This window comes from Diabrotica virgifera, chromosome 7 (assembly GCF_917563875.1).
Source record: "Diabrotica virgifera virgifera chromosome 7, PGI_DIABVI_V3a".
Taxonomy (NCBI): domain Eukaryota; kingdom Metazoa; phylum Arthropoda; class Insecta; order Coleoptera; family Chrysomelidae; genus Diabrotica; species Diabrotica virgifera.
The window spans coordinates 226632409-226656016 of record NC_065449.1 but is presented as its reverse complement, the minus strand read 5'-3'; the positions used below and the strand labels follow the sequence as shown (position 1 = coordinate 226656016).

General features: G+C 31.9%; 2 protein-coding genes across 2 annotated transcripts in view; one reads left to right on the top strand and one right to left on the bottom strand.

Moving 5' to 3' along the window:
* Nucleotides 1-5560: 5560 nt before the first annotated feature.
* On the bottom strand, nt 5561-6443 carry LOC114348892 (cytochrome c oxidase subunit NDUFA4). The gene is made up of 3 exons (XM_028299355.2): nt 6221-6443; nt 5953-6096; nt 5561-5721 (listed from the first exon to the last, which is right to left on the bottom strand). Exons 1-3 carry the CDS (start codon nt 6260-6262, stop codon nt 5665-5667), a joined length of 243 nt encoding a protein of 80 aa, XP_028155156.1. The 5' UTR covers nt 6263-6443; the 3' UTR covers nt 5561-5664.
* Nucleotides 6444-6697: 254 nt separating this feature from the next.
* LOC114348880 (PHD and RING finger domain-containing protein 1) overlaps nt 6698-23608 on the top strand; it is a 59916-nt gene continuing 43005 nt past the window's right edge. Inside the window, exons 1-3 of the mRNA XM_028299347.2 lie at nt 6698-6908; nt 7171-7391; nt 23197-23552. Of these exons, the coding sequence (XP_028155148.2) occupies nt 7173-7391; nt 23197-23552 (575 nt within the window). The 5' untranslated portion in view covers nt 6698-6908; nt 7171-7172. The remainder of the gene's footprint in view (nt 6909-7170; nt 7392-23196; nt 23553-23608) is intronic.

Below are 23608 nucleotides of genomic sequence, written 5' to 3'. Positions count from 1 at the left end.
ACAATTTATATATACATTGTAAATCAGAAATCATGATTTACAAAGTTTATACATTGTAAATCATGATTTGGGAGTGCTCCTCGTAACATTCAATGTGTCTTGGTTTGTTTGATTTCATAGTGCATCTTTATTGTGATTTTAGTAGAAAGTTTTTTGTCTCTTGCCATTAATTGTATGCTGATATTCCTAAAGGGTGAGTCATGAGGAACTGTACATACTCCTACCTCATATAGAGGCTCCTATGGGGAATAACAAATGACCATTAAAAAGTGTCTGCTCCCATTGTTTAATAATATACAGGGCTAGTTTCACATTTTGACAGAAATTTGTATTCGTCATAATTTTTGAACGGTCAGATCAATGTGTCTCTTATTTTGGTCAATCGTTACACTATTATCAAATAATCAACTGATTTATTCAAACTAGAAAAAAATCAGGTCCGGCTTTAAAAAATTAGGTCGTTTGTGTCTTAAAAAAAATTTCACCCTGTATACGCTTTTTGAAAACTCTAATATGAATTTTACAAATTAGACAAATAGGCAATTAAAATGACTATGAATTAAAAGTTTGGTAAAGTGAACTATAGATTTAAAAAAAATTAACTTTTATTACAAAAATTAATTTTTTTTAAACAAATACATACATATTTAATTTATGTTACCACCCAATCAACTGATTTATTCAAACTAGAAAAAAATCAGGTCCGGCTTTAAAAAATGTTTTCGTTTGCGTCTTAGAAAAAATTTAACCCTGTATACGCTTTTTGAAAACTCTAATATGAATTTTACAAATTAGACAAATAGGCAATTAAAATGTCATATTTATTTTTTCCCCACACGATTACTTAATTTTTTATAAAAAAATCAAATTTGACTATGAATAATTAAAAGTTTGGTAAAGTGAACCATAGATTTAAAAAAAATTAACTTTTATTACAAAAATTAATTTTTTTTGAACAAATATTTAATTTATGTTACCACCCAATCAACTGATTTATTCAAACTAGAAAAAAATCAGGCCCGGATTTAAAGAATTAGTTCGTTTTGGTCTTAGAAAAAATTTCACCCTGTTTACGCTTTTTGAAAACTCTAATATGAATTTTACAAATTCGACAAATAGGCAATTAAAATGGCATATTTATTTTTTTCCTTTATTACTTAATTTTTTATTAAAAAATCAAATTTGTCAAAATCGGAATTTTAACCTAAAAATGAAAAAAAAAAATTAAATCACGGTTTAACTCGCTACAACACTATTCCATTTTAATATTTTTTTTCTGAAATTTTTACAGCACATAGGTATCTCTTACCATTTGAAGACTCTGAAAATTGTTGTAGACTTTCAGTCTTCTTCTCGTAAAAGTTATGAATTTTTAAAAATAAAAGGGGCAGATTCGTGAATTGCAAAGTTAAATCGCAAAAATTAAGTGAAAAAATTGAAAATTTATCTATTTGATCACGTCTATGTTAAACTATAGAGTCCAAAGAAAAGTGTTATGTTTTAGATCTAGACGTGTTATAAAAAAAAGTGGTGAAACTTTTAATTTTAAGAAAAACGTTGCTTATTTTTTTTATTTTTATGGTAAAATTGCGATTTTGACAAATTTGATTTTTTAATATAAAATTAAGTAATCGTGTGGGGAAAAAATAAATATGCCATTGTAATTGCCCATTTGTCTAATTTGTAAAATTCATATTATAGTTTTCAAAAAGCGTATACAGGGTGAATTTTTTTTAAGACCCAAACGAACTAATTTTCTAAAGCCGGACCTGATTTTTTTTTAGTTTGAATAAATTAGTTGATTGGGTGGTAACATAAATTAAATATTTGTTTAAAAAAAAAGAATGTGTGTGTACTTTGTACGCACGTAAGAAGTTATACTTCTATTATATGATTTAAACGAAATTAATATACTTTTTATTTATATTTTATTTAAATATTAAACTAATTTATACTTACTACTTCTCAAACATTTTTATTAAAACAGTGCCAAAAATTAAAATAATAAAAGAATAAAACACACACAAACACATTAAAAATGCCACAAATGATTTCTGAACATTAATTGTCGGAAATTTTTTTAACTAAATACGTATTTTCTGAAAATAAAATTATATAATAAATATACTTACAATCATAAAATGTATAAAAGAAATAAAAAAATAAAAGTTTCTATTGGGATTCGAACCAGCTTATCAGCGCGGTTGGTATTGGGGTTCATTCGCCTTAAACGCTTCGCCACGGAGACAATGTGTCATTATGTGCGAAGATCGACTAACTAAACGGATTAAACTTTTGACATTTTTGAATTAAATCAAATTATTTTGATTTTGAATTGAAATGATTTAGAATTGAAAAAATACAACAAAACATAGAGTAAGAAAACAATATATTAGGTGAATATTGATAGAAATTTTGATGGTAATCAAATTATGTAAATAAAAGTATTACATACTATGTATTTTGGTAGGTTCAAATAGGTAGGTACCTATGATACATTTACAATTATTACGTACCTGTTGCTTTTAAAAACTGTTTTAAAGTCACTACAATTATAAACTTTTTTGTTAATAAAACTAATATATTATACATTTGTTTACCTTCATATTGAACAATTATTTATTATTGACAGATCATTTCAACACCTAATCAGAGCCCGTATAACGACTAATACCATACTGTCGGTGTGCGCATGCGCGCAGATTAATATAAATTCACCCTCAATCTCAATCGCGCCTAAAGAAGTATAACTTCAAAAAATTAATTTTTGTAATAAAAGTAAATTTTTTTAAATCTATGGTTCACTTTACCAAACTTTTAATTCATAGTCAAATTTGATTTTTTTATAAAAAATTAAGTAATCGTGTGGGGAAAAAATAAATATGCCATTTTAATTGCCTATTTGTCTAAGTTGTAAAATTCATATTAGAGTTTTCAAAAAGCGTATACAGGGTGAAATTTTTTCTAAGACCCAAACGAACTAATTTTTTATAGCCGGACCTGACTTTTTTCTATTTTGAATAATTCAGTTGATTAGGTGGTAATAGTGTAACGATTGACCAAAATAATAAACACATCGTTCTGACCGTTCAAAAATTATGACAAATACAAATTTCTGTCAAAATGCGAAACTTGCCCTGTATATTATTAAACAATGGGAGCAGACACTTTTAATGGTCATTTGTTATTCCCCATAGGGGCCTCTATATGAGGTAGGAGTATGTACAGTTCCTCATGACTCACCCTGTATAAGCATTCATTTTCTATTACCCTTTTGACTGAGGTGAGCTGTGAGAATCACGAATCAAAATGATTATTATCTCCTTTTTGTACAGTGGCGTAACCAGGGGAGGGTTAGATAACCCCCCCCCCCCATGTGGATGTACTTTGAGCTCTATACGCTTAACACCATTACTATTCCATACCCCTCAGAGACCATCAAATATGTAGTTGTAATCCCCCCCTTAGGATCATCCTGGTTACACCGTTACACCTGTTTTTGTATGCTTACGCAAGCAATAGTTGAGGGTAATCCAAGGTGTGTAAGTCATATTATTGAAATGATGTAGGTAAGTATTGTTTTATAATCTTGATATACAGTTCTCTTAAAAGGGAAGGTGGTGTAAGTTTTTACCAGGGTGGGGCAAAATCTGATTTTTATTAAAAAAATCAAAAACCATTGATTTTTTTAAAAAAATCACGATTTATTTGATTTTTTTGATTTTTTAAATTTGAATATAAAATTTGAACATTTTGATTCTTTGAAATTATTGTTAATTATTTTAATGTATAAGTCTAAAAATTATAATACAATTTGCGGCTCAAAAACTTGTGACAACGCATTTGTTGCGCTTCTTGCGAGAAAATTCTTGTCGCGATTTGTTTTCCTTCTGTCCTATATACACTCGCTATACAGTGCCGAGTGAGGCGAGGCACGAACACGAACGCGTTTGTTGTGCTTTTTGCAAGAATATTCCTGTCGAGGCTTGTTTTCCTTCTCAACCTATAAATTGACGTTGCCCAACAATTTCAAATTTCACGCATTTCGCTAGTTAGGTTAGTTAAGTGAAGTGAAAACATATAAATAAAAATAAAGTAAAATGAGTGGAAGAAAAGAGGACCCAATAGCAGTTCTATATTAAGACAACAAATCCAAATAAATTGGGGTGTAGGGCTATTTGTAGAAACTGCAGGAAAGATATTCACGGGTTAGTCCAAAGACTTAGCGCTTAGCAGCGCTTTAGTCCTTCCAAGCGATGTGCGATGGAATAGCCTTGGCGACTGCTTAGAGATGTATGTCACTCAGTGGGACATCATATTAAAAATCTGCGAAGAAAATAAAAAGGAGATTGATTCCACTATTTCCCGAAAAGTTTCAAATATTGCGATTAAACATGCAGCGCAAGATTATTTAAACATTTTAAAACCTATATCAGTTGCTCTTGATACTGTGCAGAGGAAAAATGCTACTATCGCAGATGCTGTAGAGCAGTGGAACCATGTACAATATATCTTTGATGAATCTGTGGAATTACCATTACAAAAAACACAACAATTTAATAATCGATATAAGCAAGCACTAACGCCATATCATTTTATAGCGTATATGTTGAATCCACAAAAAACAAAATACCAGTTAACACCAGAAGAAAAGAATATAGCTTTAGAAACAATTAATGAGTTATATGAAAACACTGGACTGTTACCTTTAGTAATAAAGTTAAATGCCCGCAGTGCTCCATTTAAGCAAGTTATGTTTTCGGACGAAGTAATAAAAAATGTAAACGGACTACAATGGTGGCTATCACAAAAAGATGAGCCGGAAATCTTGAAACAGTTGCCAATAATAAAACAGTTCCTGTGTGCAACTGCTTCTTTAGCTTCAGTAGAACGCGTATTTAGCTCTTTTGGTCTTGTACACTCGGATATTAGAAACAGATTAGGCATAGAAAAAGGAGGAAAACTCGTGTTTTTGTTTAAATTGTATAACGAAAATGAATAGACTGAAAATATACAGTAATAAAATTTAGGTGTTATGTTTAGTTTAAGAATTTGGAATTATGTACTTATTTTTTGTTGTTTTTGCTAAAAGCAGATACTTCTTTTGATCTTTGAGAAAACTTTTATATTATGTTGTTATCTGGTTCTGAATAAAAAAGAAAAAAATTGATTTAAATTATGATTTTAATTTTAAAAATCAAGCGATTTAAATCATGATTTTAATCAGCCCAACCCTGGTTTTTACTGTATTACTTTACTGTAAAAATTTACACCAATTTTCCTGATGACAAGAGCTCTGTATCTCAAGATTATAAAGCAAGACGAAGACTTACGTCAGTTCAAAAATATGATTTAACCACTTTGGCTTTAACACCTTCAGTTATCTCATCAGTGACATTAACTTGTTATGATCCAAAGCCTTTTTCAGAACAACTTTTTGTTGATACCTAAGTTTCTGGTGTTCTCTGACTCACAAGCAAGCAATAGTTAGCATGTCACTATAATAATATCTAAGTGTATAACAGCTTAATATTTGGTACATTATGGAAAAAATTTGAAGTTTGGTTAATGTTATTTATTGAATTTAACAAGACAAATCTTAGCAATTATAATTTATTTAGAAACATATACAATACATCTACGAATCACTATTCTTCAGTCATCCTAATACTTTGGAGCTGGACTTTCCATTTTAGAATAATCAACATTGGGTGAATAGAACTGTAAAAATATTTCACATTCAGTATGAATTTAAGGCCACAATAACATTTCATACGCTAGGTTCGGAAGACCACAGCGGCTGGACATCTGAGTAAGCGGTAGCGTTAGGTGGAAGTCAGCCACTGTGTGATTTACTAAGCGTTCCTTATTGCTGTTGGCTACAACCACTAAGCCGCTTTGTGCTTACAGTCAGCCGCTGAGGTCGTCCGAAAGTACCCATAGAGTAGTTACCTTATATTGCTTCTGCCTAAATTCTTCATTAGAAATGTCCCCTGATCTACTCCATTGGACATCGGGATTTCTTAAAGCCAATCTAGTGGTGTAGAAAGCTGCACCAGCACATCCCAAAGCGACACAGAAATATAGAGGAATTAACTGAAACGTAAAATATAATAAATTACAAAGGAAAATATAATGACATAATAGGGCTAATATTAGGTTATATCCGAGTGTGATTTAAATGGGGAAAACTTTATATACAGTTATTAGGAATACTTACAGCTTTATGTTTTGCAAGAGATTTCAATGACATACCCTGCATTTTTGCGGATTTTAATATTTAATATTTTATACGCAAAATATTAAAAACCTTCTAATGACCTCACCTCTAAATAGTCAAATATAGTGCTTTGTTCGTTTCGTAGATTTCGTACTATTTCTCATTATTCAATCAGTGCTGAGTAGTTCTATTAGAAGTGCAATAGTTGGAGATTTAATAAGAGTAAGCGAGACACAATACATAAAACTATACACTTAAATGTCATCTAACTGTCAATAGTGTCAACAAATATTGATTAAAGAAACTAGTGACTAATAGGCCGTCAATACGGTAGTCTGATGTAAAACAATATTAAACTATTATAACAATAAACTCCCAAAATGATTTCTTTTAATACCTAAGATCATAATTTAGAATTTGTTTATAAGGTTTTTTTAGTTTTAATAAATTAACTAAGTTTTAGGCGCAATGGATTAATTGTTTCCTACTATCAGAGGACCAAGGAGGTGTATACACTTCTATTTATTGTTCTATCTCTCTTTACAAGTTTCATTGACTTCAATCACTTTACTCGTGGTCAGCGTGGTCTTCTTTTCTTTCCTGAAGGAATTCTATGTTCTGTTTCTCTTCGCCGAGTTCTCGGTTATAAATAAAAGTAGCTTACTTCTTTGTCGATCTTATGTTCAAGGTAAGTCTAGTTCTTTCTACCGTCGCAGATTCTAATTAATGGAAGAGGAAAGGAATAACTGTAATGATCTGTATTACGCCATATTGGCATTGGCGGAGATAAATGAAACTTGTCAACTCTCTTTGTAAAGTTGTTAAGATTGTAGAAACATATAAATATACTCTAAAATTAAACATCCCTAAGATAAATGAAGTTCTAAAAGTGTAAATTACCAATTGAAATTATTAATATAGGTGTGCTAATGACTGTTGTATATACGTAGAAATGAGCAGCAGTGAAGACAGTGATGCCGGACCAAAACGTAAGAGGAAAGTGCGACAATTGGAAGACAGTCCAAGTGCAAGTACATCCAGCGGTAGTCCAATTTTAGCCAATTCTTCCCATTCCCAGAGAGTCAAGAGGAAGTCCAAAAGATACAGGATAGATTCTAGTGAGGACAGTGATGGCAGTCCCATACTTACTAACTCTAGGAAAAGGATGAGGGTATGCCTACCTTTTAGTTATTAACAATATTATAAATAATATTTTGTAGTTGTATACAATAACTAACAAATTTTCTAAAAAAAGCAGGATCATACTTTTCCCAAATACCTTCAATTATAGAAACACTTAAATTATAGAAACTTATTGTGACATCTAGCTAATGGATCTCATCAATTCACATACATTTGTAGGTAAATTGTAAATTATGTAGTTTTGTTTTTTTTTTATTAAACATTATCAGTTTGTTTAACATTTTTTGTATTATCTAAAAAAATTAAAACTTTAAAAGTTAGTGAAACTATTGTAAATGGTTAAAGGAATTATTTATCTCGCTTATTGTAACCATCCAGCATTAATTTTTTAATCCGTTTATTATCAATATTTTTATATAAAAAACATATTGATGAAACGTATCATTTTGAGAGTTGTGATGGACATTTAGTAAGGAGGTTCCAGCTGAGTGTGTCAAAATTATGATATGACATCTAGACCTTAGGCTGGACTAACATCAGATGTTCAAAGCTAAGTTCATATCTAAAATAATGATCTACTTTGGAGACTTGTGCTTTACAATTTCTGGTTATAAAAATGGCATAGAAAACTGGAAACCAGTGTCATCAGTTAACCCGTTCAGTACCCACAATCACAGTGTGTCGCCACGAGGGATTCAACACGTGTTGGCAGTAGCACTGTGTTACTAAATGGACCATTTTAAGGATGTGGTACCAGCCATGTGGTGTTTGTTCAAGATAGGCATTGGAATGTGTGAATAGCCTCACCTTATGGCCCATATGCACGACAACAATTTAACGTTGCAATATGACTGTGCGGTTTTGGTGTAGATTTATTGAACGTGCGGACAAAATCTACACAGAGAGAGAGAGAGAGACATACTTTATTGATACAATGTACCAAAAGGCCATCGACCGAAGTCTTTCAGCCAATTTACACAATTAATATACATTATTACAATATATGTTTTTTGTTAATATTAATACAATACAATAATTAAAAAAAAAAAAAAAAAATATTTGTATGTGGCGGTAATCACAATATCACTGACAATTAGTTACAATACAGATGATGACTTGAATAAAGTTGTTTATTGTCTTGATGTGTAGCAGATTTCTTCAAAAAGAGTTCTTCCTGGACATCTACGTGCACTGTCCTCTGGTATCTTCACAATGTGGGGCTCAATCAAATTTTTGTTACTGTCATTAATAAAGAGATAATTAAACAGCTTATTGAGTCTCTCATTAATAGGTTCAATTCCAGTTTCCTCGTACAGCATTCTGTTGGATGGATTGTGAAGTGGATTATCAGGATGACGCATTCTAGTAATTTGTCGAAGGCTAGTTGTTTCAGCCACTTTTATATTATTTTTGGCAGGGCCTTTAGAATTATAGAAAATTGCAGAACCATACTCCAGCATGGGCCTGCAAATCATTTTATAAATATTGGCTGCTGTTTCAATCGTAATTCCCTCATTCTTGTATGTTAAACTTCTGAAGTGTTTTGCTCTAGTTATAATTTTCCTTTTTATAACTGCTGTGTGGTGGTTGAACGTCAATTTGTTATCTATTTCTATTCCCAAATACTTAACAGTTTGGGAGGGTTTAATAATATTGTCGCATATGTTTATAGTTGGTGAGTGATCTTGGATTCTATGGTTAAATATTATTAGTTTTGTTTTAGAAGGATTTATTGTTAATCTCCATTTATTCATCCAAGATATTGTGTCATCCACCTGCCTCTGCAATAAGTCCATTGTCTTTGTTAAATTTTTTCCATATGATATCACTGTAGTGTCATCAGCAAATTGTAGCAAATTAGTGTTGGTTAGTCTATTGTCGCATATGTCACTGCAATAGAGATTATACAATAGAGGGGAGAGTGGTGAACCTTGTGGAACTCCTTGTTGCACTGAAAATGAATGGGAATATGTTTCATTGATCTTAACTATACACCTGCGTCTTCTAAGAAATTCGTCAATAATCCATATTAGAGAAGGGGAGCATTTCATTCTGTGAAGTTTATATAACAATCCTCTATGCCAAACGGAGTCAAAAGCCTTCTTGATGTCCAAGAAAACTCCAGCGGCCTTTAGTCCTTGCAATCTTGCTGCCTGTATATTGGATGTTACTATTGAAAGAGGAAGGATTGTAGATGATTTTTCTCTAAATCCAAACTGGTGTGCTGGAATATGTTGGTTTAATTCATTATATAATCTTCCTTGGATAATTCTCTCAAAATTTTTTCCAATTACTGGGAGAAGGGTGATTGGACGGTAATTTTGGGGTAGTTGATGGTTAGTATAAGGTTTAGGGATAACTATTACAATGCCTGTCTTCCACTCATCAGGGAAGAAATGATTCATGATACAATAGTTATATATGCTCATTATCTCCTTATGAATATCTGGATCTAGTTGTCTAAGGATTTTACGATTGATGGAATCTTTGCCTGGAGCTGTATTTTTTCCTTTATATAGAGCCTCGTCGTATTCATCTTCTGTGATGTCCTGAAGAGCATTCAGATTACGACTATCTTCATAAAAACTTCCAAACCAACTATCCACCTCCTCTAAGGTATCTCTATCAAAATTGTCATCCTCATCAAATTTGTAGGTTTCTTCAAAGTATCTAGCAAAAGCACTACATTTTTCTTCATCTGTACTATATGTCTGGCCATCATATATCAGTTCTGAAATCTGTTGTCTAAACGATTTATATTTAGACAGTTTTTTTATTTCATTCCAGTATGTTTTTCCTTTCATGGAGTTTATACTTTTACATGCTAGGATCCATTTATGTTGTTTAAATTGTGATATAAGTTTGTGAATATCTTGGTTTAGTTCATTAAATTGTGATTTTAATGCATGTGTCTCATTTTTTTGGATCTGCCTGAGTAACTGTCTCTTCAATTTAATCAGAGACAAAATGAAGGGTGGAAGATTGTAATTAAAGGGTGATTTCTTCTGTTTGGGCGAATTTTCTATTATTAATTTAGACAACATAGTGTTGAAATTTTTAATGTAATTTGGGCAAATGTCATGCCTTATATTCAAAAATTCTTTCATTCTACTATTTACATTTTGTACATTACATTTTGCTATATTGGGAAGATTAATTTCATTAATGTGGTCAGGATCATGATGTAGATTAAAATCAAATTGCAATGCCAAGTGATCACTTCCCAGATCTGGAGTTACAAGTATATTTGTGATATTATTTATAATATTTTTAGAACAAAATAATATATCTGGAGTTGTGCTTGGGTTACCTGCCATTATAAACGTAGGAGGAGTAGGTATTTGACAAAAATTAGAACTTTGAAGAAAACCTCTGATTTGCTTCATACGTGAGGGGCTTGATTTTGGGTTAAAATCGCCAATTATTATTGAATAATCATAAAGGGATGCCTTAATGAAGATAGTTTCTTCAATTAGTGAGGAATTGTGAATATAGACTACGAAAATATGTAATTTGGAGTCTTTAAAAGGAAATGAGACATGAATGCAGTTATTAAGAGGGTTGTTTATTCGTGGAGGATTTTCTTTCCCCATCTTCCATGTTTTTCTGGATTGTATAAGACTGCCTCCTCTGAAGTTTTGGTTTAATATATTTCCTTTTTGTTGGATTATAGACCAGTCAAAATATGGGTTAATAAAATCTTTATTTTTGCTTTCCACACACATAAAACTATCGATATTGTTAGCTTGTAAATAGTTGTATATTAAATATTTCTTTGGTTGAAAACTATTGATATTTGAATAAAGAAACCTCACCTTATGAGCCATTATCCTGAAATATTGCAAGGCCTTCCTGTGGCATAGTTGGTGAGTCATTGGTTGGTTTTTCCAGATCGAACATGAGTATAAATAGTCGATTTCCGCTAAATACTGGGGTAGTATCAATGTTATATAGATGTACAAATCTCTTTTTTAGCTTAATTATGATTTCTTGACGATCTTTATTTTTAGGATTATTTAGTTTGTTAGTATATGTTTCAATAATATGATCATGATATGTCATTGGTGAATGTATTCTGCTCGTACCAGTAATTTCTGATGGCATTTCGGAGGATTTTTTGTTCATAGACTTAATTCACGCATTAGGAATTCCTTCGATAGGTTTAGTTGGTCTGTTAGGACATTTAGGTGACCATGCTTGGTGGTCTTCGGCGTTGCACGACAAACACTTTTCTGGAAGAGGAGAGGTGCACATTTGTGTTGAATGTTTTCCTTGGCATTTCCTACAGCTTATTGATGTGGTGCAGTTCTCTGTAGTGTGGGTATATAGTAAGCATTTAGAACATGGGATAGGAGAAGGTTCGGGTGGTTGACTGGGATAAACAGGATAGTGGTAGTTCTTAAAGAACACTCCCTCGCTTAATAGTTTTTGAAATGATGAGTAATCTCCCGTAATTATTCTAATCAGAGGTGTCAGTTTTCCGGTTTTTCTTGATGTAATTCTTTTGCAGTATCTGTGTGTTATTCCGATATTGGTAAGGTGGTCTTTTATATGTGTATCCTCAATATCCAATTCTACTGATGATATAACACAGGCGAAAGTTGTGTTTTGTGATTTATGTGGTGTTGATGGATTTTGGTTAGAATTTGTTTCTTTGTATTCTTTGACCACACTTGACTGGACTAATGATTTCAGCTTTGTTTTAATGTGTTTATTATCCTGATTACTTTTTAAAATAAAACCACTTCTAGTTTTTATTATAACATCAGAAGAGTTTGGATCTCCAACACTCCAATAATTAGCCAACTGTAACCTTGATAATTCTTGATGAGTTGTTAAAAAAAAAATTTGTTTATAGTTTTTATTACTGATGGTTTTCATTTGAAGTGAATAGTTTTGTGTGTTGTTGTAAGTTACCTTTTTTTGATGACTTGGAGTGTTGATATCTTTTTGTGAGTTTTGCTGAGTTTGTTGTGTTATGTTTTCAGAAGATTGTGGTCCAATTATTATATCTTGCACTTGCTGTTGAGATAGTTGTGGTTGTGTGATTCTTTTTTTTGCTGGATTATCCAAATGTTTTTTCCTTTTCACTTTTGTCCACTGTCCGGTATCATCCATTTCCATTTCTTCCTCTTCTTCTGTTTCGCTGCTCTCGGAAGCCATGATTCTTAACTATTTTTTGTATAATCAACTAGTTAACAACCTGCTCACTAATTGCTTTGTAATGAATGAACTCGTCTTCAATGTGTGTGTTTACACTATGAAGGTTCCAAGCATACTGATCTACACAGATTTTTGGTTAAAATCAATGTCAGCATCAATTTGTGTCAACACATTCAATAAATCGACACCAAAGAACTGCAGTCACATCTCTACGTTAAATCGTTATTGTGTATACAGGCTATTAAAGTGGTCTATGAGTGTGTCAGTGGTCATCAGCCAGTTATACTGCTTTAAATGTGCATTCTTTAGAAAAATAAGGTTCTTTACTCTCAGGTTTAACCTTTTCAGGGGCGACGCTACCCATAATGTACCACGAAAAAATTCGCTGAAATGGGCAGTGATACATATTTCGTACCTCATTTTCATTGATTTTCTCTAATCCTGCCCACATAAGGTAAAATTTGCTGTAGCATTTCTCCCCCTGAAAGAGTTAAATTACATGTTAGATTGTCTTTTTAGTTATTGATCTAAAGCTTCTGTTATATAGCTTTCATTATAAGGCAGTTGATGGAAAAAGACAGGAGTAAAGAAACAAATGCTCATATGGTATTCATTGATCTTGAAAAAGAATATGATAGAGTTCCTCGAGAGATTCTGTGGTGGGCACTCAATAAGAAAGGAGTTCCTGGTGCATATGTTAAGATTGTGAGGGATATGTATGAGGGAGTAACGACTAGTGTTAGGACAGGTGTGGGAGAGACTGAAATTTCATGTGAAAGTAGGATTGCACCAAGGCTCGGTGTTTAGTCCGTATTTATTCTCATTAGTTTTGGACCAGATAACAGCGAAACTACAGGGTAACATTCCATGGTGCTTAATGTATGCTGATGATGTCGTGTTAGTAGGAAATAGTGAAAGAGACTTAGAACAAAAACTGGAACAGTGGACACAAGCTCTGGAGGAAAAAGGTTTAAAACTTAGTAGGACAAAGACAGAGTATTTGGAATGTTCATTTAAGGATGGAGTTACTACAAATAAAATGGTATCTTTGGATGGTGAACTGATTGTAAAAAGCAATAGTAAGTACCTGGGATCGATATTACAGAGTAATGGAGAAATAGATGGAGATGCATGCAGTAGAATTAGGGCTGGATGGATGAAGTGGAAGGAAGTGAGTGGTGTGTTGTGTGACAGAAAAGTTCCAATGAAGCTGAAAGGAAAATTCTATAAAACAGCCATAAGACCAGCTATGATGTAGGGAACTGAATGTTGGGCAGTGAAAAAGAAAGAGGAACAACAAATGCATGTGGCGGAGATGAGAATGCTTAGATGGATGAGTGGAGTGACAAGAAAGGATAAAATTAAAAATGAGTATATTAGGGGAAGTCTAGGTGTGGCACCAATTGATGCCAAAATGAGAGCATAGGTTGAGATGGTTTGGTCATGTTCAACGTCGAGACTTTAATCATCCAATACGAAGAGTAGCTGAAGTGCAGATTACTGGAAGGAGTAGGAGAGGAAGACCAAAGAAGACGTGTGGGGAGAGGATTAGGCAGGACATGTTGGTAAAGGGGATTAATATTGATATGACCCAAGATAGAATTGTGTGGAGAAATGCAGTTAGGGAAGCCAACCCCTCATAGGGCAAAGAGAATGATGATGATCTAAAGCTTCTGTTAATATATATATCGAGCTTTCCTAGGGTACTTTAAGAATCAGACAACTTTGGCTGGCATTATCACATTATTGATCTGTAAATACATGCTTTTTATACACCTATAACATGGTGTAAAGTGTAAACAAACATCCAATATTGATGCTTCTCTAACAATACCGCCCAAGTTGATATTTGGCGATTTTTAATTTTGAATACTATTGCATACTTGTTGCATGTAAAACTGCATTATACATATCGTCGGCTTACTGCCAAAACCCACTAACTCCATTTTTAAAATTTTGAGAGATCTACTTTTTAAACTTTAATTTGAAATTGAAGATCGACTGAATTTAAAAAAATTATTTAAGAACTGAAAAATATTTTTGTCATATTTTTCAGTTCTTAAATAATTTTTTTAAATTCAGTCGATCTTCAATTTCAAATTAAAGTTTAAAAAGTAGATCTCTCAAAATTTTAAAAATGGAGTTAGTGGGTTTTGGCAGTAAGCCGACGATATACACTTTTCAGTATTCCACCCATAATGTCATCTTATTTTTTGTTAGTCAGAATATGACAATAAAATAAAAACATGAATATTACTGTTGATTATTACTTCTATTTTATGAAAAATCATCTTTAACTAAAACTCTTAAATATAATACAAATTACAAAAAATATAATGCAGTTTTTTCCCTCTCTTGTAAAACTTATCAAAATGACTTGAGCGGTGTTAGATAAGTGAAGATTTTTAAATCGTATTACGATAATAATCTCAACTTAAAAATTTAGAATTATTCACATGTAGTTTATAAACAAAATAAAACTACAACAATTAAAACATAAAACAAAGGTGTAAATGTTTATTTTTGAAATTTTATAGTCAATTATAAAATAGTATTTACAAATTGAAAGTTTTTAATCAAAAGTAATGGATAAACACTTTCATTATTCATGATTAAGTGCTCAGTGATTCATGAATAATAAGTGAACTATAATTATTATAAATATACCTACACCTACACCAAGTTGTAAATGAGTGAAGAAAATGTCTTACATTATTTAATAATGTATCTCTGTTGCAACAGGTAGGTATGTTTTGACAACAGGTATGTAAGAAGTTGCAACAGGTATCTTTTGACAACTGAAGAAATTGTTTTTCTGATACCCTTTAACAAATCATCATCATCTTTGGTTTCTCCAACCTGTTGAGGGTCTTAGCACATGCCAATACATTTCTGTTGCTTCCTGTTCTTCTGCTTGGTTTTCCAGTTTGGTACTCCTAATGTTTAATTTTTGCGCTACTTTCTTTCCTTGGTTCATAAACCTTGCTCAGGGCTCAGGGCAGGAAGGTAGTGATCTGGCTTGTAGGCATTAATGTTTACTGTTACAGATGATGATTAAAGGAGACTGAGAATAGTTATCTACCAGCTGTAATGTCTTATTTGCATTTTTTAAATAAAAGAAGTCTCTTCCCCCTCTCACTTTCAAATTGTGGAAATCTCATGGATTGTCTAGTTGTTGACCCATCTAGAGCCTCAGTTGCTCCATCTAGAGCAGAGGTGGGCAAAAGCCGGCCCGTGGGCCGGATTCGGCCCTTTTGCTTACTTTATGCGGCCCATTGAAAAATCCCGCAAGCAATTTTTTTTAATCTCTTGTGCGACTTTGTTGAAATCTACAGAATTAGTGTGCATAGTGTTCATATAAATAATGAAATATATAAATAATATAGGTATTATAATTTCGAGCAGCCCTAACCATATCCCTACTTTAAAAGAACTTAAAAGAGAAGTAGGAAACTTGGCGAAAAACTTGAATAAACAACAAAATATTTTTACCAAAAAAGTAATATCGGGAAATATACTATAAAAGCAAGTTATGTTATTGCACACAAAATTGCTAAGTTCTATAAACCATTTAATGAAGCAGAATTTGTTAAACAATGCATGGTAGAAGTCTAGATGTTGTCCTGAAAAGAAACATATTTAGAAAATGTAAGCCTTTGGAGAAGAACAATAGTATTTCAGGAAATTTACTTGACCAGCTAAAAACAAAAATTGCTGATTTTACATATTGTTCTCTGGCTTTAGATAAGTCCTGTGATATTGCTGACACAAGTCAATTATTAATATTCGTTCGAGGCATTAACAAGAAATGTGAAATTAGCAAGGAAGTTCTTAGTGTGCATCCTATGAAAGATACAACTTCCAGTGAATACTTCTTTATCGCTGTTGAAGAGTGTTCAGTTAAAGTAAATTTAACTTGGAACAAAATAGTAAGCATTTTACTACGGATGGTTGTCCTAGCTTAACAGGGAAAATACGGGCTTACTAAAAGGAATGAGCGACGAAGTAAAAGAGTTGCAGCCAGAAAAAGATATATTATTTTTACACACCGACAGTTTGTTGAATTTTTGAGAGAAATTGAAAGTGACTTAAGAAATTCCTTATTACACTGTGAGACGTCCTTAGCATCGATAAAGTTTTGAGACAGGTTTCAATATTAATTTGATTGATAAAATAGCCTTCTTGTCAAGAAAAGAAAAACTACATAATTTTCCTGAATTGCAAAATGAGGCATTAAACGATTTCTCATTTTCTGTAGATATCGTAATATATTTGAATGAACTAAATAAACTACAAGGAAAAAACCAGTTCGCTTTTAATATGCACTCAAACGTCAAACCATTTATGACAAAACTCAAATTATTTGCTGAAAATTTTAATAAGAAATTATTAAATCATTTTCCCCTTATTACAAACACGACGAGAATAATTGAAAAATAGATTTTCTTAAATACAGTCCAATAATTAGCTGCACCAACTCATACTTATCATTTCTAAGTATGTGCTCCAAATATGCTGTCTGTCTCCTTTTATGATGGTCAAAAGTTCTCTTCCCATTCTCCTAAAACATCTCAAAATCTACCAGCTTTCTCATTTAGTCAACATTAACAGTGCGAGTTTTGGCACCATAAAAAAGAATAGAGTGGATATAACATTTTACCATTCTGATATCGGATTTGTAGATTGAGTCTTTGGTTATTCAAAAATTTCCTCATATTCAAAAACACTGCTCTTGATTGCTCTATTCATAATCGAATTTATGATTTCGGATTTAGATCTTCCGTAATCAAGACTCTTAAGTATTCAATTTTGTGCACTTGTTCAATATCTCCATTTTTTATCCGGATCTTTGTTATTACTAAATAATATGATTGACCATATTTATTTAAAAATTACGTGACATATTTTTACTGGGCACAAAATGTTCGCATGTACACCCAAGTAAGACAACTATCTATTAACAATCAAATTTCTTTGTCCAAATGCTTTACAATTATACTTATAATATTTTTGCCAAAAACATTTCTTGGGCAGAAAAAAAACTCCACCAAAAACGCGGTACACTGTATAGTTCTCTGGCCCGGAAGACATTTTGAAATTTCATTTTGGCCCGCACTACAAAGTATTTGCCCACCCCTGATCTAGAGCCTCAGTTGCCTTCTTTCATACTTTCTATTTTGTTTATAACTAATTTTCTTTTTTAACTTAATTATTTGTCTTAATGTCTTAACACTAGAAAGTCTGGTTTAGCATACCTACCTTGAAAGCCGGAAGGGATCATTTTGGCCCCACATTCTTTAATCAATTAAAACTCAGTTTAAATAAATTAAATATACTCTAGACGGTAGAATCTGATTTTATTTTTTACTTTCATTGTTTTACACATTCGCTGCCCATCAAAAACATTCGGAACACCATACAATTTGCACTTTTTAATATTTGCCACACGTTGCCTTGTTACAACCGTGGCAATGATTGGAAGTATGATTTCCTTTACAAAATATTGTCAACTGATATTTTTTTCGTTTTTGGATAGTAACAGTGATAGTTGTTGGTAGACCTGGTGTTGCTAGGCGTAGTTCCAGATTTCGGGAGGCAAGATATGGGGCCCATAATTCTTCACACAGCCGAAGAATAAACTTACGAAGACTGAGTCTACTTCCAGTTATTTCTTTATAAATAATCCATGCATTTATTGCTTCCAACACATCGTACATAGACCATTGTCTTGAAGTTACTTTTCTAGTATAAAGACGCGTCATTTGGTCCTCTACACCAACAATGTTCACTTGTGTTCACCAACAATTGTATCTTTATTACGTAGATGATCAGTACCAGTATAAGGGTAGCCAATTACAATAAACATACATAAATATAATTTTACCCATCCGACAGGAATTTGAAAGAAAGGCTCGACGAATTTCCCAGAAAACGATAATAATTTACACAGTCCCAATTTGGCCCTTTTAGACTTCTATGGTAGATTCGTTAGAAAAAACATTTAATAAATTTAGTAAACAATATTTTTTGTGTTAAATAAGGCTTTGTATCAAAATATTAAAAGTCATAAAATATGAAATTAATATTGCCTCAAATAAAAAAACTACAATAACTTTAAATCTCAACAGGAGCCAAATTGGCCCCTCCCACTTTCTAGTGTTAAACCTAGTTATTGATCCACTCATAAGAGGGACAAATTTTCTCCATTGATCTCTTCCTTCATCTGCTCAAGGGTTTCATGGAATGAGTAGCCCACTGAATTCTGAATTTGGTCAGACCTTCTGGATGGTGACTGTTTTCTTGGTCTTCTCCTCGGAACGTTTCCAGAAACAATCAATCTCTCTAAATAATTATCATTACCTGTGTGAACTATGTTACCAAAAAACTGTAGAATTCGCTGTAGACATGTTGGGGACAGTATTTTTTTTTATTATTTATTTGTTTACAGTTTATTATTTAAAGAGTCCAATTTTCTGTCCTGTATAGAAATATTGAGAATACAGGTCATTCAACGATCACATCTTGATTTTTTGAGAGATTCAAAACTTTAGTTAGGTGACTCAACACATTTTTTGCCATACCAATGCATCTCTGAACTTCTGCCACACCGTTACCATGGTTAGTTAATACTAGATCTGAGATAGTTGATTTGATAGTTGATTTTTACAATCTACTCTTTGGTATTCTTGCAAGTTGTTACCAACTGAATAGTGTTGAATCTGTCACCATTATGTTCGTCTTGTCTTTATTAATTTTAAGACCAACTTTAATGCTTTTCAAGTCAACTTTTCTCAGGAGATCTGGCATTTCTTGTTCATTTACTGCTATAAGTGTAGTGTCATCAGCAAATCTTTAAATTGAAGATTTTTCTACCATCTACTGTTACTATGCCTACCCATCCTTCTAAAGCCATCCTCATGACATTATCATTCCTCAACCTCTTGCAACCACTGTACTGATATATCGACGGGTTTTTGACAAAACATCGTAAGCATCAATTTTCCGAAAATGGGATTTCTTAAATGGTTCCTTACGATAGTTTACAGCTATTTAAAAATTATTTTTCTCATAATAACATCCTAAGTGTCTAAAATTTAATTTAATTTTTATCGTAACCACCGCATTTCAAGCTCATTTTGTGCCTTTGGTATCGTAAACGGCAATGTAGTACCGACAGATGATAGTAACCGCCATAAATCTTGTCGGTTTCATTTGCATATATTGCCGCTTACGATAAGATCGAATGACCAAAATGACCGTTAGGATTACTTAGTTTTATCTTAAATGTGTTAGAACTTAGTGCAAATTTTATTTCACTAGAATAATTTAAAACTACAATAGTGGTAGTTTTGATAAATCCTCTTATTCAATAGATGCGGTAAGTTTTTAATACTTGTTTGTATGGTTTATTGTCTTTTAATAGAATTTTAAGTCTAATTTACTAATTTGGTAATGACATAACCTGTTTTTTAGTTGTTCTTGTGCAAATATCATAAATATTATATTTGCAACAAAAATTCGTCGGTATACTACGAAAACCAGGTAAATGTCGAAATACCGAAATCAAGAAAAAACGTTTTTAAAGTTTAGTGCTTTATTTTGAATCGGACCAGTTGTGTTTGATATTCGATATGCTAATAAAAGATGCATATATCAGAAATAATATTCTATCATTAGTTTGAAAAAGTTGAGACCTAGCTGATTAAACCTAAATTTAAGATCCAGGTGGAATCACTTACCTGGTTTTACCTGCAAATCAAAATAAATCACACTGTATTAAAGACACTTATCACCTTTTTACTGAATATGGTAGATATACAGCAGTAAACATATATTGTTGTCCGGCAAATATAAATGTGCGCTTAGTTGGTTTTACATGCAACAGAACTTTGATTTTATGGAAGTAAGTAGCGATATATTGTTTTATTTGAAAATGAAAAGTTGGTTAGGTGTAACTTATTTGTTTATTACACAAATTATCTGCTGAATGCTAAGTCGATCATTTATTGAGTTTTACCTGTAATTTGTCGAGAGCGTAAAAAGCTGAGAATTTTGGTATACTTAACTCAATATTTTAAAATTTGTCATTTATCTGGTTTTCGCAGTATACCGGCGAATATATCAACTTGTAGTAAGTTCACTGAAACCTGCAATATACAACGAATATTGAAACATAGTTTTTAATTCCAAACAACTTTTTTTATTAACAATTTTCGATATTGATAAAGCTACTTTACTCTTGAGCAAGATTCATATTTTTTGACATACCTCATATGAAATTAATAAAATTTAATATCTGATAGTTTTTTTTAAACTGATAATAAAAAGTTATCAATAGGTTCCAAGTTAGGCAGACATACTGTATAAGAGCTCAAAAAAATTACATTTATAATTTTTTAAGCTTGTTATTAAATGTATTTTAGTCAAGTTGTACAGAAAAAGGTTTTGATGACTTTGTACAAACATTTTTTTAACTGATATTTTTGTGTTATTGTATTACATTTTTTTAATCTTTCTTAATTTTCTCAAAAAGAAGTTGTTTATTTCATGTCTAAAGCAAAATAATTAGTGCATTTTAAAGATTACATCTTAAGCTTTAAAAAACACCTATAAAATTGTAATATCTGTTCGAACTTGACTAATACCCTCTTAAAGTGGTAGTAATTCTGTAAAACTACGAAGTTTTCAAAAATTACATTTTTTGGGATGTCGTATCATTTGAATTAAATTTTTGAGATTTTTTTGAATAGAACATAATTTAGTACAGTGTTACAGATTAATATACATATTAAATTTTATTTTTCTTTGTCGATTTTTGTGATTAATTCATTTATAGATTGACAACTTGAAACTATCGTATGTTCATCTTAAGCAAGCTGCAAATAAAATTTACACAGACAAGGTCTAACAAAGTATCGTATGTTACATAATTTAATAAAATAATGTTATATTACAGTTTTTTTTTCTTAAATTTTATGTACTAATTTATCATAGTTTCAAAATTTTAATTATATTCACCAAAAAGTCGGTAGAAGAAAAAGTCGTCTCCTGTAAAATGTGCGTTTTGTCGGTTACAATATTTTGTCAAAAACCCATCGATATGTCTCCTCCATATTCTTCCATTGTTCTCTATCTTGTTCCTTCCGTATCCAATTTCCCACTGTTTTTCTCAAGTCATCCATGATCCATCTCTTTGGTGGTCTACCTCAGTATCTTTTCTAGGTCTCCATTCCATGAGTCTTGGTCAACCTATTATCATTTAAATGTGCTACATGTCCAACCCACTATCCTATTTGGTACCATGTATCTTCTTGTTATTCCCAACATTGCTGTTTCCATTTTTCTTTGGCTTATTCTCAATTTATTTGCATAATGTTTAGTCAAAGTTATGGTTTCAGAACCATATATTATTACAAAAAATACAGGATCCTTTGTAAAAGGTATATTTAAAAGACCCTAATAAGGGTTACATCACAAAACAAAACGTTTTCGGATTAACAAGTAATCCATCTTCAGTGTTAAGCCAATAACATGCATGCGTGAGCCACCAAAAAGTTATGGGTAAAAACCCTTTAAAAGGTATAAGATTTATATTATACTACATATTATGTTTAAAATAGTTGGATGTTGTACAACATAACTTTTTGGTGGCTCACACATGCCTGTTATTGGCTTAACACTGATGATGGATTACTTGTTAATCCGAAAACGTTTTGTTTTGTGATGTAACCCTTATTAGGGTCTTTTAAATATACCGTTTACAAAGGATCCTGTATTTTTTGTGATTTATGGTATACAGTCAGCTACAGGAATTTTATTTTCCTCGTGGATTTTCAAATATTAGGTATTACTGGCAGTATGCATTGGTTGTAAACTTTTTTCTTCAAGCATTTCACCATAAATATTTAATAAATCAGGTGGTAAAACGCTTCCATGTCAAACCCCTCTCTGCTCTGAATTGGCTCGAGAACTTCTGATCTAGTCATACTGTTGCCATAATATTTGACTGGTACAGATTTTTATTAAGTTTCACAAAGTATATCAGTGCACAAATCTCTATTAAAATGAACCAAAAATTTATCAAGCTAATACCTTCTAGTGGCCAACAAAGCATCAAAGTATTTTACCATAGGTATACATACACCTTTACAGCACAGCACGTTATAAAAAACATTAGATATTACCATAGCAATTATTCATTTCAACCTTGTTTTTTTTAATCAATTTGGATAGGTATTTTACTGCAGTAAATCCATCTTTTTGGAAAATCCAGATAGAAAAGGACTATGCTGAAGTTCACATTCAGATGGCAGCGTTACAGAGATACGCCTGTGCTTTCTATATGGCAGAAATAACTACAACGTTGTCAAAGTTTTTTATCGTACAGTATAGGCCGGCTCCTATAAAAGAATTATAATTTGGAAAATATTTATAAATGTAAAATGGAAAAATACTACACTTTTGTGAACTTTTTTTTAGTTTGGCCCTGCTTATTTTAAAAATGTAGCAAAATTTACAATGGCAGTAGAATTGGCAACACTGTTATCCCATATCCGTACACTGCCATTTGAATGTGACTTCCACTATAGTTGTCAAAAGGATATATAACCATATTAGTTAAACTTTACATATTAATCTCTATTTATTAATATGTATTTATTTTTTTACAGAGAGTCAGCAGTGGTAGTGAATCAGACAGTTCTTCTGATGGTTCAGATATAGCACAGACTCGTCATGGAAGGTCCAGGCAATTAATGTCAGATTCGGAAAGTAGTCAGTGGGAAACAGATTTTTCTGACCAAGAAGACAGTAAGGCGCCTAAAAATGATACACAGGCGAAAACTAAACTGGACTCTGACTCAGAGCTTAGCGATGGGCAATCTGAAAAATGTCCTATCTGCCTGGTGTCATTTAAATTACAGGAAATTGGTACTCCTGAATCTTGTGACCACACATTTTGTCTGGAATGTATTCAAGAATGGTCTAAAAATATGAATACTTGTCCTGTTGATAGGCAGGAATATAGGTAAAACATTTTTTAATTCATTTAGAAGTTTCGGAAAATTAAAATGATTGTTATAA

Bases quoted from the DNA above. Each gene is read 5' to 3' on its own strand.
- LOC114348892 (XM_028299355.2), bottom strand. From the start codon at position 6,262: ATGCAGGGTATGTCATTGAAATCTCTTGCAAAACATAAAGCT. The intron at 6,097-6,220 runs GTAAGTATTCCT...TTTACGTTTCAG, and splicing joins CTCTTGCAAAACATAAAGCT to TTAATTCCTCTATATTTCTG. The intron at 5,722-5,952 runs GTAACTACTCTA...ATATTTTTACAG, and splicing joins TTAGGCAGAAGCAATATAAG to TTCTATTCACCCAATGTTGA.